This window comes from Zonotrichia albicollis, chromosome 3 (genome assembly GCF_047830755.1).
Source record: "Zonotrichia albicollis isolate bZonAlb1 chromosome 3, bZonAlb1.hap1, whole genome shotgun sequence".
Taxonomy (NCBI): domain Eukaryota; kingdom Metazoa; phylum Chordata; class Aves; order Passeriformes; family Passerellidae; genus Zonotrichia; species Zonotrichia albicollis.
Window position 1 is genome coordinate 86,560,431 of NC_133821.1, and position 19,376 is coordinate 86,579,806.

General features: G+C 38.2%; 1 protein-coding gene across 2 annotated transcripts in view; it reads right to left on the reverse strand.

Moving 5' to 3' along the window:
* The window catches only part of VSNL1 (visinin like 1), an 87,942-nt gene that overhangs the window by 30,595 nt on the left and 37,971 nt on the right, over positions 1-19,376 (reverse strand). For both annotated transcript variants that reach the window (XM_005489739.4, XM_074538068.1), the window contains exon 2: positions 17,469-17,637. In XM_005489739.4, coding sequence (XP_005489796.1) covers positions 17,469-17,630 — 162 coding nt within the window. In that variant the 5' untranslated portion in view covers positions 17,631-17,637. The remainder of the gene's footprint in view (positions 1-17,468; positions 17,638-19,376) is intronic.

Genomic DNA, 19,376 nt, shown 5'->3' on the forward strand with positions numbered 1-19,376 from the left:
AAATCTATATGATAGTTTGAAATTGGGATAAAATTAATTTTAATTATTATTGTTATTATGCAAAATTGCTTTTCTCTGAAATACCTCTTACAAAGGTCTGGGTTCTGCTTCCCAGTTGTAGACATCTAAGAGCTCACTGGCACCCACCACAGGTAAATGGGTTCTTTCCAAGAATGATTTCTGCCATGTCTCTCATACATCTATCCTGTAATGAGATGATTTCCCACTGAAAATGCCTTTGCTCTGCCCACCAGTCGCCAAGTCCCATGCATTTCTCCTATAATCCTGGAATTTTCAAGGTCTATAGGGACAAAACCCACTTTATTAGCTATATAAAATTGTCATACAACATTTGAATATTCAATTGGCTCCATCACAAATAGCTAGTCACTGCAAATGCTTATAAGTCAATCACAGCTTGATTATCCTCTGGGAGAATCTTCCTTATAAGGCCATAATGAACCAAATAATAATTTGGAAAAGGATCTCAAGTAATTTCTGTTTAGTTGGAGAGATATTTTCCTTCTTCTTTTTTAATTATGTGGGAGAGACGTAATATTAATAATGTTTGTAGAGTGGATTGAGCAGAAGAGAAAAAAGAGAAGTCTAATGAACCCAAAATATGCACGATACTCTTTTGTTGGCAAGTGCTGGAAAAATTTAAAAAAACCCAAACAAAGATCTAATAACATATCAAGCAGGTCAGGCCAAGATTAACAGAAGACACAACAGAAGGATGGGATCTCATCCAGAGGGACCTGGACTAACTTGAGAAAGTTTGGCCCAGAAGAACCCATGAAGTTCATTAAGGTCAAGTGCAAGGTGTTGCACATGGGTTGAGGCAATCCTAGATATGAACAGAGACTGGGAGCAAACTCACTGAGAGCAGCCCTGTGGAGAAGAACTCAGGAGTTCTTCTAAACTATTAAACAGTTTAGTCTTCTAAACTATTAAATAGTTCTTCTAAACTAATAAATAAAACTATTTATTGTTCCTGTGCAGAAAAAAATTTCTTGTGTGTGAAAATCTGGACAGAAGCACAGCCCCAAAAGCCAAACGTGTCCTGGGCTGCATCCAGAGCCCCGTGGCCAGCAGGGCAGGGGGGATTCTGCCCCTCTGCTCTGGTGAGAGCCCATCTGCAGGGCTGCATCCAGCCCTGGGGTCCCAGCACAGGAAGGACATGGATCTGTTAACAGCAAGTCCAGAGGGAGCCACAAAGGTGCTCAGGATGCTGGAGCACTGTTCCTGTGGTGACAGGCAGAGAGAACTGGGGTTGTTCAGCCTGGAGAAGACAAGGAGTTGAAGAGACCTTATAGCAGCCTGTCAGTACCTTAAAGGAGGCTTATGAAAAGGAGGGAGAAGGACTTTTTATATGGGCAGATTGGAACAGGACAGGGGCAATGGTTTTAAAGTGAAAAAGAACAGATTTAGGTTAGATGTTAGGAAGAAATTGTTCACCATGAGGGTGGTGAGGCACTGGCACAGGTTGCCCAGAGAAGCTGTGGATGTCTCATTCCTGGAACTGTTCAAGGCCAGGTTGGATGATGTTGGGAAGGATGAAAGTTTGACAAGAAAGTCTCACAGATATGTATGCTTGGCAGAAAGATTATTAATGTAGAGGCTGATGAAGGAATAGAGATGGAAGCAAGTTTTGATATAGAAGAAAAGAATTGCTGAGCCAGTCTTACTGGATAACCAGAAGGCAAAGGGTATGTTGGTTAGAAGGGGTTTTATGAATTAGAGCAAAGGATAAACCCACCTCAAACAAGATGTTTTTACCAAGCAGGAAGATAGCACAGGCAAAAAAACCTGCTGATGTGGCAAGTAGAAAAAAGGTCTCAGAATTTTCCACTGCAAGAAAACTGAAAAACACCTTCTAGCTTAAACAGTAATGTACTAACTTTTAGTGATTGGAGAACAGTAACATGAATATGGTAATTATAGTAGTTATGATAGGCTACAGATAATAGTTAAGGTATAGATTGGTTCTACTGTATTAAGATGCTAAGCAAAGAAAAGTATATAATGCAATGCAACCAAAACCAAAGGGTCTCCAGGCCCGCCTGCAGCTGGAGCTGACAGCTCTAGGCACAGCTCTGTCACCCAGGACCCTGGACTGCTGTAACCTCTTGGATGGAATAAACTGCATTTTGGAGAGCTGCCTGGAGTCCTGCATCCCTCATTTAGGCTCTTACAGGATGAGGCTTTGAGCAAGCTGATCTAGTGAATGGCATCCAATGGCAGGCAGGTTGGAGCTGGGTAACCTTTAAGATTCCTTCCAACCCAACCAATGCCATGATTCTATTATTCTAATATATTAATATGATATTAAATAGATTAGTGTTCCCACCTTGCAATCTAGAAACCAACCATGTCTCTAACTCAGCTTCCACCTACCCAAACCATGGCTGGAGATGGTGCTCAGCTCATTTGCCTGTTAGAAAAGGAAACTGCCATCAAATACCATCAACAGGGGTTTTCTGTAATGTAATTCCTTTTCTGCATCAAGTTGTCAATACAATCCTTGTTATAGACAGTATTTTGACTGCACTTTCCTCATGACACTAGAAAGACCATCTGGCTAAACAGATGTGGTAATCTGATTTGTTTGGCCAATGAACTGAAAAAACCCACAATGGCTGAATGGGAGTTCCCAGGAGTGTCCAATCCAGCATCTTCTCAGTGCTTTCAGATATTATGTTTACAACTTCAGGAACAGTTTGGTAATGTCTTATTTGCTTGTGGGAGTTCCCAAGAAAGCAGGAATTTCCATACAAGAGACATAAAGTGACCATATTTTCATCACAAAAAAAATTAGCCATACGGCCATCTGTTATTCTTTTGCAGTGTTTCATATGTTATAGAACAAGAAACTGGAAAAATGCAAGCCAAACCTTGGTCCCTCAGAAGGTGTCAAATCTCCCATGGATTTGAACAGCAACATTGGCTATTTCATCTGTTTATTTACAATGTTCTCTAAAGGCTCCAAGTGCAGGTCTTCTCACAGCTATGTGTTTTATTATGGATGTACAACCATAAATATGGAATGGCTTGTCTAGATAATGTCCCCCTGACAGCATAATCTTCATCATCTGTCTTAATTTTTAAACACATTATGTTCATAACAATAAATGTAATTTTAAATCTTCCAAAGTCTACAGCAAATTTACACTTACCCAAGCCCAATTTCTTCTCTTTCAAATTTACTTTCATTTCTCAAGCCTGTTCTGCTTGATACCACCATGTATACAACTTGCATTACTGCCAAATTAGTTTAAAAAATTTAAAAATTACAACGAATACCCCCATCCAATCTTTGGCTTTATAAATTAGAAATGTATATATGTTTAAAGATCAAAAGGAAGGCATTTCAAAAATCTTTCTGGACACATTTTGTTTTAGTTCAGGTAGTAGAGTCTGGGTAGTTTCTTTCCTCAAGTGTTTCTCAGCACCATTACAATGAATAACAAATAACATTTATTATGCCCATTCATTTTGCTTTGCTATGCAGCATCTTGCCAGAGCTTTTAGACTTATATTTTGGAGAAGTTTCCAGATATAAGGTTCTTCTTTGATAAAGGATTGGGCTGGCTTTCTGATATTGGACTGCCCTTGTCTTGAAGTAAGGAGAGAGACAAATGAAAATAAAATGGCCAAGACCCAGTCACAGGCTGAATGAGCACGACTGACAGCAAGCTTCTCATGATGCTGCAGTCACAAAGCCCAGTTTGCAGAAGTTCAAAAGCTGGAGAAGAAAAGGACAGAGATACAGCCATCCCATCAGGCTTCACCACTCACCTAGCTAGTGCCCTAGGGAAGAAAGATATGAGCTGGCTGGGAAGAAAAGTACATTACAGTAAAGAAGGTGGGGATGCATCTAAAGATTCCACATGCCTGACAGCCACGATTGTACAGGAATTTGATGCCAAGGCTGCATCTTCTGGTGCACTCTAGGAAGAAGGGGGGTACTTGGTTCCTTTAGAAGGAAAACATTTATTTTTTCATTATATTGCATTTTGTCAATTTAGGATAGCAAGATAGCAAGAATTGAGGCTTTCATGTAATAAATGAGTTCTGGCAATTTAAAAAAGCACATTTTAAATCCATCATGGATTATATTACTGGAACTATCCTCACTTTGGGCAAACTCTTACCCTCCACCATAATGCTCCCATTCCACTGCAGACGTGGCATGCCCTGTTACCACTCCTTTGGTTATGCAGGAAGTAATCCACACGGTAACTAGGGACTGCATTTCTTGTAAAGAGCTTTCCCTTTGTTTTTCTTTTGGCTCCAAGAGATCCTGTCTGCATAGCAACACGACTTCAGCTGTCCCTTGACCCAGCCATTGCACCAATGTGCTGGCAACAAAAGCTGTGAGGCTTCTTCAGCCAGGGAGCCAAGTGAACTCACTCACAGCACCCACCCATAACAATGCCACGGGGTTGGTTTTTATAGCATGTCTACACAAAAGGGAAGGAGAAAAGGTATTCTGGCCCACTGATGTGCTTTGCAGCGACATGGGCCACTCCACAGAAATCAGTGGCCCCTTTTAGGACTACGTGCTGGCTTTCACAGCATTATAAGTAGAACAATATTTCTATGAAGCTGGAAATGCAAATATAGCCCAAAGTACTCTGGCAACACGCAAGATGCACACGCACGAGCCCAGAATAGATAGGAGCAAAGAAAATGATTGAGATGAACAGTCACGTGGAAATAAAAACACTGGCTACATGTATAGAAAATGGAAACAAATAACTGAAAACTGCCTGAAGGCAAGTACTACTGGTGATAATCCAGGGATAATGTTTTTGTAGGGATTAACTGTTCTGGAGCACTTTTCCCATGTGTAAAGCACAACATACTTTTTATTCAGATAGGTTGATTTGGCAGTCTCTTTATTTCTAGCAAAAACTATTTATTGTGCCTGTGCAGAAAAAATTTCCAGCCTTGGATAGCCAGAATAAAGGTTTTTTTCTCTCCCACTGACAATTGCCTTCTGGATAGAGCTCAAGAGCTAATTTCCCACAGATAGTCCACTTCTATAGAGTTATTAGAAGCTTGTGTGCCAAACTAATAATTTTGAATCTTGTATTTTTAATAAATTTGGCTACAAGTTAATGTAATTTTTATACTGAATGTGTTCAATTTATTCTTTGGAAACAGATTTCATTTCTTTGGCAAAATGTCATTATTCTTACAGAGAAGTAACAAAGAGGTACATCGCTTTAAAAGAAATTGCTGTGCACAAAGACCAGCATTTACCTTTTGTTAGTATTATTTTCTTACTCAGTTTTATTGCTGTGGACCTGCTGGTGATTTTCTGTATGAGAAACTAAATTTCCTGAGAATGAAAATATGTTTTCATTTTAGGTTGTTTCAGAGCATGTGCTCTTTCTCATGATTTTTCATGTTTCAAAGATACCCCAGGGTAGTAGATACAGGAAGCACAAATATCCTTATTCCTACAGTTCTTGGCTGTACATTAGAATAACCCCAGAATTTATGTCTCTGTGAAAATAACCTCAGGCCCATTAAACACCATTTTTGTGCTATACAGAAAAGCCTGGGGAAAAGAATCTTAAAAATAAATGAGTGGATAGACTAACACACCATAGGGGCTAATTTGTGGCACTGAGCAAGCAATTCTAACACAAGGTCACTACTTTTCTGGGTTTCCCTTGTCATAATTGTGGCAAGAACTAATCAACAGATAAATAATTGCTTCTTCAAGCCAGGACTCATATAGCACCTTTACAATTAAATATGATGATTATTATTATAAACCACAATTTTCAGCATCATGTTCTAGACTTTAACCACAGGTTTCTTGCTGAGCTTTTAAGAACCACTATATAGATCTCAGAAAGTGTACCTTTCTCAGTCCAGGTGTTATTGAAGTATTCCTTTGTTTAAAAAAAACCACAATCAAACAAAGAAACGTCATGTATGAAAATTATATTTTAAAATAAATAAATATCTAAAATACTTAAATATGAAGTATTGTCAAGTTTGACTTCTAAGAGTAATAGAGTGTTAAGTCATCCCTTTTTCTGTACAAATGTGCAACAGAAGAGATGAAAAACAATTGTGCTTGAGTTCAAAACTAATGATGCTCAGCTGTATCCTTCTGTGGCTCTAGAGATATGACGACTGTATTCCTCCAAGAAAACTGTGGGATTTGGTCATCACTAAGCAACTGTGAGCTCAGAAGTGATTGCCACCTAAATCACTTGTCCTAATCAAGAAGTTTGATGTGTGTATAATGTTTGTACTGAGTATACCAATGCACATGTGATAAAATGCTTGGTGTGCTGAAGATGCTTTGTACAGAAATGTAGAAATTGGGCCCTGAAGAAAGGAGATGTGTTTTCTTCCTGAATGAAATTAACTCTGTTAATTGAGCACAGAAGACAGGACCTGACCTGCCAAGGTGCTGGGGAGGAGGGTAAATGGGAAGCAGAAGGTAGATGGGCAGCAGTGATTTCACAACTCCATCCTTTCCTGCCGAAGCTAAGGGGCGTGTGTGTGTCCATGGATAGAAAGGCTCAGAAGGAAGCTAGGGACATCTGCATTTCACCAGGACCAGATCCAAAGAGCATCCATCACCTCCCAGAGACCAGCATTCAGCAGCTGGATGAACGGCAGCTGCATGGAGTTTATTCTGGTGAAAACCGATCCATGCTAGGAGGAAGCACATCCTCTAAATTCATCTGCATGCCTCTGATGTCCTGTGAGGCTTTCACAACACAGTTTCTTGTTTTAGCTGATCCATTCTTAAACAACCCCATCATTTAAATGTTAAATGTTTTTAGCTATAATTATCTCACCAACACATAAAATTAGGGCACAATAATTGCTACATTAATAAACACCAACACAAGGATTTTCAGAACCAAAAAGGTATTTAGAAGAGGGACATGGGTACAGCCAACATGGACATTAGTAGTACAAGCTGGAGCCTGCGAACACAAAAGCAAATTCAAGGACTCTTTCCTTTGATCAGTCCCTGTGTATCTGGTGTTGGCACCAAGGACAGGAACCACATTGCCAAAATTCATGTATCTTGGAATAGGACTTAATGCATCTCCTATCCTGATGGTTTGACAGGGAGGAGCAAACTTGAGCATATCTGTCAAGGAAAGCTCTAGAGTCATAAGTATCCAAAGAGGTGTGTAATATCCAAATAAGGGATAACAGCAATTCTAGGGTACAATGAAAGGGGAATTCTAGAGAGATCTAGAAATAACTTCATAATTGAAATAACTTCATGCATTTCTTGTGAAAGCTGCTGACAAGGTCTACATACAATTTTGTTTCAATTAATGAAATAGGAATTTTTAATTCTTTTTTTTTTTTAACATGGAAATAATCCCCAGTTGATATTCACTTTGAGGTGAACTGCAGTATTTATTTAGACTTTTGTTTATACTGCTCTTTCTCTGGACTACTGGGAGATTTTATTTAAAGCTGCATGCTCAGTTTTGGGTTATTCATGTAATTAGGGAGCCAACCTTCACATCTCCTTCACCTGGTGGATTTCACACCACATTTTTCTGAGAAAGTTTCATAAGTATTTTAGTAAAATGGCAAAATCTCCTTCTGTCTAATTTTCCTTCTGTTGATTACTTTATCTTCCAAACCATATGTTTTCCTCGTTTTGTTTTGTTTGTGATTGAATATAAAATTAAGGTAGTTACCTAATTCTCATGCCAGGTAGCAGTAAGTCAACTCAATTTGGCAATCACTAGGTTTGTCAGTACAAATAGTCTATTCCTATGAGCCTTAATTAAACATGAAAAGATGGAAATTTACTCTCATTGAAGAAAAAGGAAGTTGATATCCCAAGGTACTAGAAGCGTTCAGACTACGAGTAGTAGAAATCTGACTGGAATGGCAACTAATGTCTACATGATAATAGAAACTGTGTTTGACTTGATAACAAACCAAGCTCCCAGATGCTTTCCCATTCCACAGTACCCTGAAAAAGCACTTGTTTCATGAGCTGCATGGCTGAAGCTTCCCAGAGCAGCACGTGCTGCAGTACCAACAGTGATTTATTTGCCATCTCAGCACGCCACAACAGGAGGAGCAGGCTGACACAGGCTGTGCCTGCCTGTGAGCACCATGGTTCACTCCAACGAGTTCCCTTTCATTTTTGAGATTTTCACACCCAGCTACAGTGACTCACTCCATCAAGTACATATTAGCATGGTAAATTAACTTTCTGCAGGACTGATGAGTTTCCTGGGAGGAGAGAGGGAGGAGACGCTGAGGCAGGGAGTCAGAGACAGCGCAGCGAGGTGCAGGACTGTGGTTCAGAGCACCAAGTTCTTGTCCATACCTTTTGAAATAAGAATGTTGTTTTCATCTCCAGGCCTGTGTGCAAGTGAGATATTGAATGCATACTTTGATACTAGAGGAAAGCACTTCAATGTTTAAAAGTAAAAAAAGAAAAAATTAAATTACAGTAATTCACTCCAGTGCTGAAATGAAGTGCCCTGCTTTAATACTTCCTTCAGGAACCCTGTAAAACTAAACAGCTTTTTATATATCTTAAACAAACAGCAATGTTTATAGTTCAAGAAACGTGACAAGAAGAGGCCCCTGAAAGACCCTAGTTCACTTTGTCTCAAGTAACAAAACCACATGATTTCTAGCCTGCAGAATAAGGCTGGTTTCATCAAAAAAGGAGGATCTGCATTTCAAAATCCAGGTCACTGAAGACCTAAAATACAGGTTTCCACTAAGACATGGTCACACTTTAGCTACAAGGCCCAGAAACCAGTGTAGATCTCAACTAGATATTTGATTAACATCTGGCCAGAAATGCCATACTGTTATGTGCATGTATAACTCCAGGAAGGCATTGCTAATCCATCCTATAGGAAAAAAGAACAAACCCTCACTCCAAAGAAATGAAGTAAAGGACACTTATATTTTGACCCATGAAGTAATTGCAACCCTGACTTTGCTGAAGACATCAAGCAAATGGTTTAAACTTTCAGTATTTCAACTGTTCGTACATTGTATAGAGACTTTGTGGGCTTCCTTCATGACAATTTATTTGATTGCAAGAGAAGAGAAGATCTCTGAAAGAAGTACAGTGAATATTACCCCTCTCTCTCTCTCTCACCTGTGCATCCCCAAGGATTTTCACTGGTTTTGTGAATACTTTTCCTTGGGATGAGAAGGAAACACTGAGGTGGGATGAAGGGAGGTAGGAAGCAGAAGTTTAAGGATGACAGAAGTCTGAAACACTTGACTTTTGCAACAGATTGTGTAGAGGTTGTGAACCACTGCTCAGTCTTGATAGCTGCTGTGAGGACCATGTAACAATGGTAAAATAAGCATTGCTACAGCAGCTAGTAGATCTGAACATGATAACAGCTATGGGATGTGATCCTGACTTTTTCACTGTTTTATCGTGAGCTCTTTCATTCTCAGTGTTAGCAATAGCTCTCTCCATCCAAGCTGCAGCACTCCTTTATTACCCTTCAGATAACCTTATTAATGAATTCAGTATTTCGCTTCAGAAATAATCACAGTATCCCAAATTCATTGTTGTGATTTCTCAGAGGAATAAAACATAGATCAAAGGTGAACTGCAAAGGAAGAAGGTCTCTTATAAAAATGCATGACAATTTTGGGAACTGGTGAACTTCCTTCAAAATAAAAGATCAATTGAAAGTAATTTGCATGTTATTGTTGGGAAATTTACCCAGCCTGCATTCTTTTATCAGGCTATGCTGGAAACTGGGGCATGCATGTAAATGGTGATATTTTTAAGCATTCCAGGCTGGATCATCTTGTCCTGTCTGGATGTACTCTCTTCAAGGCATTGGAGTCAGTTTCAAATACCTCCAAGAACCACATATGGCCACAGAATTACAGATATATTCAATGCTTGGTAATAATCAGAAATTTGGACTAAATATTTGCATTTCCACACATCTGCTGACTCTGTAAGCCCTGAGGATGCCTTTGGACAATTGGACTGCTTCTGGATTCATGTGACCATGTTTCCTACCTCTTCCAGACAGTGTCAGCATATGTTACTGATTTGTTCAAGCATTAGGAAGATTCATTCCACTAGCCTGGATACTCCACAAGCTACTGCTCAGAGAAATTAAGATTTAGCTGTTTAGATTTCATCTCTAAAAATTGTCTGACTTCCTCATTTCCCAGATTTAGAGTCTCCAGAGGAGATTGTCTAGAGGATATGAGCCATTATATGCTCTGCAACAGAAGCAGGAAAAAAAAAAAAAAGTATTTTAGCCTTTAAAATTAGCCACTAGCCCTAATACTGCAAGGAGAAAAGGACTTGTCTTTCTTTACCTGTGAAACTTTTTTACCAGCTTTAGGACCCTTAATTTCACCCCTTTCCTCCCAGATTTAGGCTTTAAACCACTGCTGCCTTTAAACGACAGCTCCCAGCGTGCACATCTTCACATGCGGTGAGAGGAGCCCTCCAGACTCTAGATCCAGCTTGTAGAACTGGACACTAATGGTTAATGGAGCTTGCAGCAGACTTCACAGCACTCGGGTCTCACAAAGATAAACAATTTCGGGAGCTCAGTACAGTCCTAAGCGCTTAAGTAAGGATCAGGAATGAAAATTCCCATTAGCTTCACTGAGATTAGTGTTTCAATCTAAACTGACTCCATTCCACGTTGTTAAAGGCTCTTAGTATCCAGTGTTGTGATTTACAGCCATATTTTCAGAACTGCTTGCTACCCAGCATGCTGGTCCTCTTCTAGAAATTACTGTTTTCAATTTGCTTTGCAGCTTAAATGAAAATCCATGGATTTTACTCTGTTTTTCTTTTTTTTTTTTTCTATATGGTTGCTGATCTTTAAAGCCCTGTTTACTAAAGACAGATTTTAAAATCTGTTCCACAAGATGACATTATTTTTCCTGGGATAAGCAGAGAGACAGAAATGCTGCAGAAAGGCACATTACCAATATCCTCCCCTTCCCTGAATTGCCCAAAGTCAGCTTCAAAGTTAATGCTGCCTTCGGGGTTTGTTTGATTTTGGTTTTATAAGTAAGGAGCATTCTGGCCCTTTGTTTTAAAATTCATTGAGCACAATGTCAGCTTTTCTTTGAAATATATAATAAGCCTTTTTATGTGGTTTAGAAGTAGACCTGCATTTTGGCACAGAACCTGCCTATTCACGTCTATAAGGAGAACAAAAATTATAATGGCAAAAGCAGTTTTGTATGGAAAACATCCAGGCAAAACAAGACCATGCCTTTTATTTTTTTAGCCAAGTCCTGTTTGAAAAGCAGTTGCAGTCACTTTTGGTTTTAAAGTTACCAGAACCCAGTTTTAATACAGCTATGGACCACCAAGAAGATTGCTCACCCTGAAATGCACCCCCCAGTGATAGTGCTGGGCCATAAGCCCAGTTGCTTTTCAGTACACTGCCATTTAGATTCTCCTATATTTATTTCTTTTCAGAGCAACTTCACTGGACCTTGGGTGAAAAAGTGATTTTTTTCCTAACAATTTATAGTAATTGTCTCAGATGTGCAGATTTGTATTAAGTGCTTCAGGAATGCATTAAGAATCGCTACCTCATCAACTGTTTTACTACTCCACACAAGCAAAGCTTCTACTGAGGCAAATAATGTTATTGTCATTCCTTCCCAGATTTATCTGCCTATCTAGATATGCACTGCTCCTTACAGAGCCATATTGTGATGTCTCCAAACCAGTGCTATTTGTCGCTCTATTGGTTTGCATCAAATTCCTAAAACAACAGCATTAGTTTTATTATTCCATATCAGTTTGAACAATTCAAAAAACCAGCAGTATTATTAATAATTTTAAAGAGTTTCTTTAAGTAATCTTTATAAATAAATACATATGATGTTTTCTGTGTTGCAGTTAAGTTTAGGTGATTTATGCAAGCAAATATCCTGTCATACTGTCCAGGAATACTGCTGGCACAGCAGATGTAATCTTCTGGAAGGTAGCAACTAGGCTAAAAATATTGTGTGGGTAGATAAATCAATATTTTTTATAATCTACATTATTTCAAGACATGCTGAAGTTCTAGAGCAACACAGGATTGGTATAATATGCTAAATATATAGATAATATTTGGTGTAATACACTTAACATTGGTATAATATGCCTTAAAAGTATTCTTGTTATAGGGAGAGCTCAAGTGGCCAAAGCACACTCATAAAACCAGCACAGCTCTACCAGTTAAGAGATGATCCCAGGAAACATCAATTTCTGCCAGTACAATTGCATCTATGTTTGGGACATCTGTAAACACAGCTGAGCCATTCTGGAATCCTACATTTTTACAGCCACCGAAATCCTGAAATCCAGCTCTAACCTGATATTTTGAGGAGCTCTGTGCCATCTTTAGAAAGCTGCTAGTCTGTCTTGAAACAGGCTGCAAATACACCAACTTAATTTCAATAGATTTTTGAGATTCTTTTGTTCTACACATATTAAAATGAAGGACTAAAAATCAATTCCCTTCAAGGCCAGAAATTTGAGAAAGAATCCAAAAATATGACAAATTATTTGATTCCAATTAATGAAATAGCATTCTGGTTTTTTTTTTTGTTTTTTTTTTTTTACAGCCTTCATTTAAAAGTTATCTATAAAACTTCAAAACATATCTAAACAATATAGGGGCAATAAATTCACAAAGTAAGTTTCTTTATCGTGTTAGCATTATATTATGATCATTTCTATCTCTACTCTTCCAGCTAAAGGACCATTGGTTTTTGTTTCTATTAGAGCAGATATATGCGTCTCATGTTCAGTGACCCAGTTCCAAGAAGTATCACAATATAGAAGCCTATTTTCCACTTAATAAACATGCATAATTCCTATGACTATTAGCAGTGATTATGCACACTTACACACTCTAGGGCATATTCCTCTAAACCCAATGAATTCAAAAGATCTGAAGGAAAATGTATTTGGCCCTTTAGACTGCAAGAAACCCTAAAGAATGATAGGAACACACAAGAGGTTTTTTATCACAAGAGGTATCTTTTATTTTAATGACAGGTTTGTATATTAAATTCTTAGCTCTGTACCTGCAATTATAATTAAGTTTTATGCAAGATAAAAGAATTAAGAACTTTTTAGGAGAGCAAAAGGAAAATTAAGACAGCTAGTAGGGATTAAGCTTAACAGTTAGGATATTCTCTTTGAAGAAGGAAATTTTAGGTTTCAGCTGGTCTGATGCTATTTCCTAGAGAAGAATAGGTTAATTGGGATATTGCCAGCAGCCCAGAAGGTCACATCTCATCTCAGGTAGATAAATGAGAGGGCAATCAGTGCAGATTCAAACAGAGCCACAATAATTCACAGAATAGGTAAAGTTCGAAGACACCACAGCAGATCATCTGCTCCAACCTCTCTGCTCAAGCAGGGTTATCCCAGAGCACATGGCACAGAACTGCATCCAGAGGGGGTTCTGGAATATCTCTAGTGAGGGAGACTCCCCAGCCCCTCTGGGCACCCTGTTCCAGTGTGTGGTCACTGCACTGTAAGGAATTTCTTCCTCATATTTGGGACAAACTTCCTGTGCATCACTTTCTGCCTCTTGTCCTATTGCTGGGTACCGTGGAGCAGAGCCTGGTCATTCCTCTTGACACATTCCCCTCAGATACTGATAAACATTGATGAGATCCCCTCTCAGTTAGTTCTTCTTGAACAGGCCCATCTCCCTCAGCTTTTTTTCATAGCAGAGATGCTCCAGTCCCTCCATCATCTTTGTCCCCTTCTGCTGGACCTGCTTCAGGAGCTCCATCTCTCTCTTGCCCTGAGAAGCCCAGAAATGGACACAACTCTCCAGATACATCTCACCAGGGTTGAGTAGAGGGGCAGGATGAACTCCCTTGACCTGCTGGCAATGCTCTTCCTCTAATTGATTCAGTTTTCTACAGCTTAAGGAGTACATAAACCACTGTGATAATGGCAAGGCAATTACATTATTTTTGTCACCTAAGAGAGAAAGCAAAAGGCCTCCAGTCAGGTGATTTTGCTTTTTCTACTGTTCTAGATAGTTCTCTGCAGCAGGAAGATGTAACTCCCATACCCCGGAGAAACTTAGAATTTAGCACCAGCTCCTGTCCTAAGCAATACCTTGTGGTTTTGCATGTTACTTTACAAAATGTTTGCTTTAGTTTTCTCAGAATGCTATCCACAGATTTCTCCCCCTCCCATGCTCTGTGCAGACTTTGAGGACAGCTATCTCAGTGTTTCAGTACTGAGGACTCTTTGTGGCTCTGTGCTTGCAGTGCATAATCAACTCTTCAATAACTATTTTAAAAATTGCAGAACATTCACTTCATTCAGCAACATGGAAGGAAACATGAGCCCTAACAGTTTGCCATGGATTTCGTATCCCAAGAAGAATCTATCTACCCAAAAATGGACTATTTTCAATGAACCTACTATATTGCAGAAAATGTTAAATATGCAACAATATGAAGTATATTTATGCTTATTAGCTGCTTATTTAAAAGAAGTATTTTTGGATGAAAATTTTTATAGACACTTGCATTAAAAGTGCTGCAAATAATTTTTCTGTAGAGTCCATTGGTGAAACTATTTATTTTAAGCACTTGATGATTTGTATTCATAATGGAAATTTCAATAGCAAATGTTCCCAAGCCAAACTAGAGTAATTCCCCCTTTAGTCAATACAGTACTTATCTACATCAGTAAACAGCACAGTACAATTGATGCAAATATGTAGAGCTGGAAGGGTTCATGTTGAGGACCCAACATCCACATCACACATGTTCTGGAGGTTCCCTTTCAGACCAACTCAAGCTTATCAGCAGCAATTAGATACAGTAACACAAGGTGTGATCCTAGGACACATCTAGTTGGGTTTCACAAAAAAACCCCAAAACGGTTTCTGTGCCCTAAGATTGTGCACCTCACTCTGTAAATCTGATGGAAGAGAAGTGCAGATAACCAGGAAATTCCCTTCAAAGTATTGCTAATATAAAATGTTTTGTCTATTTAAGTTGATAATATTTTATATTCTGAATTAGTAAAAATAAAAAAAGTTTCCTTTGCACTTAAGTTAGATGACCAACACCTTTCTATCTACACACATGAAAGTGCTCCCCACAGGTCTCACAAACAAAGAAACAATGTCACCTTAAGTCAACCTGAATTGGAAATGGAAGCAAGTCTTTTATTTCTTTTCAAAATATATTGATCTATGGAAATCTTCCTCAATAAAATCCAGTTCAGACAAACAGATGAATGTCATCCCTCCCAACTAGAAGTTTATGCAGAGGAATTGCAAATCAATACATGCTTCGTGCATTTTCACCCTGAATATATTTTAATTGAAGTGAGAAGCCATAAATGTAACCATAAAGATTTCAGTCTCCTTCTGGTGGCTCCTCCTGGAAAGATAAATTTCACATCTGGGGGTTTATCTGCAGCCAGAAGCTGGGGTAGACAGAATGTCCAACACAAGAAGTTGCCACCATGGCCAACACTCAGACTATGAGCTCCTCAGAGACATTATTTTACAAGCATTTCTGTGACACACACAGAAGTAAAGCTCTGGATTTACTACAGATAACCATATTTCTCCTCACAAAATTAGTATTTTGCCCCATATGGACATTAAATATAGGATGACAAATTAGACTAAATATATGGCAGTGCCATTACATAGCAAAATCAAACCCCACAACTACCAAAGCAAGGCAGAGAATGGCATTTCATGTCCATGTCTAAAGATACACGAGGCCATAAAACTAAAAGCTGATATTGCAGCTTAATAAGATTACAAAGCTGTCTTCAAATTTCAGGAGCAAAATACTGCTTGTGCTCTTCATGTTATTTTTTGCACTACCATCTCTGAAAACATGATATTGAATTTACTTTCTGATATGTCTTCATGAGTAAGGTATCTTGTGTACTATCTATGAATGCTTCAAACACCTGTTTGAAGGAAGGAAGTCCTGAGTTATTTCCTGATGTTTTTCCTCACAGCGTACAAAATCATAGAAAAATCCAAACCAAATCACCACCCCACCAAAAAAACAACAAAAAAAAATCCCAAAAGAAGCCCCAAACAAACAAAAAACCCAAACAAAAACACAAAACAAAGCAAATCACCAAAAACCACCTTTACTGTGATTTTCCAAAGAGAAAAAATTATTTCTGAAGAGTTGACATACTTTATTAAGAATTTTTTAAAGAAGGTTTACTTTTTCCAGAAACATGTATGAGCAACGACTGGATGTCTGCTCTTGTTGGATGTGCAGTGAGTACTGTTTAAAATGGAACTTATAAATGATCAGTCAATAACAAGTAAAACACCTGAGGCTGTACAGATTCTTTCATCTAAAAATATAATTCATTACAAACTCATTTGTTAATTAAGAATAGGATTGTGAGGCAGCACCTTTAGCCATGAATATTAAAATATGAAGACAGAAGCTTATTTTGTAAGCTGAATTAGAAGTTTATGCTAGAGCCATTCATTAGAAAGAAAAATTGTCTAGGTAATACTTTGCAGAGTGATCTGGTTCAATCTTGAAGAAATTTAGGAAAGAACTGCAGAGTGCATCTGAGGAAAACAACAGTCCCACTTGTCTGCAAAAATTGCCCATGTGCTCAACAGTAACTACTTACAATGTGAGGCTGAAGAAAAATAAAACAGCCTTTCAAATGTATTTATGATCCTACAGTTCATCATTGCCATTCAATATTTGTCCTAATTAACAGTACTTTGAAGTGTCTGACCTTTAGGTCGACACTCAATTCTGAATTAAAATATAATTATCTTTTTAACATGAATACATTTTTTATGCTTCCCCCATGTTCTTCTTGTTACAGAATAAATACATAATAAATGTAAGGGAAAGACTGCATTGAACATGACAAAGTAATGAAAAACAAGAAGAAAATAAACAGATCACCTTGCTTTCCCTTCCCAATAAAGTGAGAAAAAGTGACAGAAGAGAAAAAAAAAAGGCAATATCTAAAATTTATGGAAGAAATCCTTTGTGCACAGTGCATAATTTATCTGCAAGTCATACTGCCATAAAAGTTCGCCACTTTTATATAAATGTCCAGCAATCACATGGTTTATATTGAACAGGACCATGGCCATCCTTTAAAGGTGAACAAAGTCACCTTTAAAATTTGAAATTCACGTCATGAATTTCAGAGCACAGAGAATGTAATCTATTTCTTGTGAATAAATCACAGCTTTTTCCTAAACTTTTGGTTCCTGTCACTATAGTTACACAAATCACTGGTGTGATGAGGGTAACACTTCCCACTCATTGTCTCATCTTCACCATTGCTTCTCCAAGCAAAGTTATTCCTCAGTCCAAATGACCAGCAGCTCTGGACCATATGTTTGCTTTACATTACTTCATAACTCTTTCTACAGTCAAACAACTTACTTTTAAGTTAACAAATAACTTAGTAAATAACTTACTTTTACGTAGAGCTGCTGAAACTCCTCAAGGTTCAGTCTGCCACTTGGACAGTCCTTTAGAAATCCTTTGTACCACTGTTTTAGCTCATGTTCATTGAACTCCGTGCTCTTCACCAGATCCTCCATCACCTCAGGGGCCAGCTTACTATTTTGTTTCCCCATTTTTTGCCTTAGGAAGAAATAAATGAATACAATTAGCCAAATGTGAACATTTTAAACTGGAAATAGCCACATAACTCGAACAATTGTTGTGTATTCACTGCTGCCTTCAGGCAAAGGTAACTTCACAGATTTGCTAGTGAACATGAACCTAAGTTATGCTTGATTATTGGAGGCTGAAAATAGTGAAAAAGGCAACGTTCTTCTTTCATTCAGGAATCTTAAGGCCTGGAGACAGATTACTCTCACTTGCCTTAAAATTAGGCAATTTACAGCTTTTCTTTACAGTAAGACTGAAAATGATTACTTTTTTTCTTTGAACATAACTAGAAAAAGAATCACAGATTCAGGGATGTCCACAGAACTCCTCTTTATCTTGAAAATATCTTCTGATATGACAGCTACATTAGCAGCTACTCCTCACATGTCCAAGGCTGTGGACAGATAGGCTTGTAACATACAGCATTAGGTATTCCACTGGGAGGAAACAATGCAAGAGTGCACAAACTTTGTCTCAAACAATGACAAAAGCAAACTGTAAAAATAAACTTAATTCATATGCATTTGTACATATACATGCATACATACACATGTATAAACAGATGAGTATTTATATATTTAATGCATAATGAATAAACAGATGGTTTACATTTCATGATCATTAACTCTGAACATATTTACTGCATTTGTCATATACATTTTGTATGTATTTAAAATATTAAACAGAAAAACAAACTTTGCATGTATGAATAGATAAATACAGCAATTTCAGTACTACTCATGTTGGCCCTTTGAGATACTTTCAGGTTCTTTGACATTTGACCACAGATGTCCTTTGAGAGAACTTTAGAGAAAACCTCATCTTTAACATTTTCCCTTTTTGCCAAAGATTTTTCATGACAGATACCTTTCAGTTTCTTTTTAATCAGATCATAGACAACATTTAACTTGCCCTGCAGAGAACTGCAAAGCAACAAATAATTTCTTTCCAGAGCCCAGCTTTGCATTTCCATTTTTATCTCCAGTTTAGCATCTGTGTCTAATGACTGCATCACACCATGCATTGATTTCTAGTCCATATTACCACCCACTCCCAATTTTAATCTATTGCTTTTGGCATCTTCCCCTATTTCAAAGCAGAAGTTTCTTTCTCCTCAAAAGGACAAACATTGTTCTGCTCCAACAAATCAATGTATTTATATGATTTCCTTTATGGGAACATTCCTTGAGCAGGTGCAAAGTTAATAATTCCTCCCGGTCTCTGTGTGTGGTGAACATGTCCCCTGGTGCCACAGTGCCAGCAGCACCAGGTCTGCTCCTAACAGATCTCATGGCTCCTCTCCCTTCTGGCCATGGTCCTCCCTGGTCTAAACCTACTCCATGCTCTAAACTCACTTTGAGGCTCTTCCAAGCTCCTGTTCACAGATTTCAGTAAACTTAGCACAAACATGTGAGAATTCAATCTTCCAGTTAATTGTCACAGCTAAAACTGTGCAGATGTCCAGAAATAAGCTATTTTGACTAAATGATGGGTTTGCACTTTATGGTATTTAAAGCAACTGCCCCAGCCTTATCTCTGAAGTCCCCATTTTCTCATGTATGGCTATGACCCAGTCTGGCACATTCTGAATTTAAATACCATGGAGATTAAAGTACACTAATGCAGTTATTTCTCTAGCTCCCACTCAGATAGGTTTTACAAGAAACAATGACTTTTAAAAAATTGTTTTATTCTTTATGGGCTGTGTT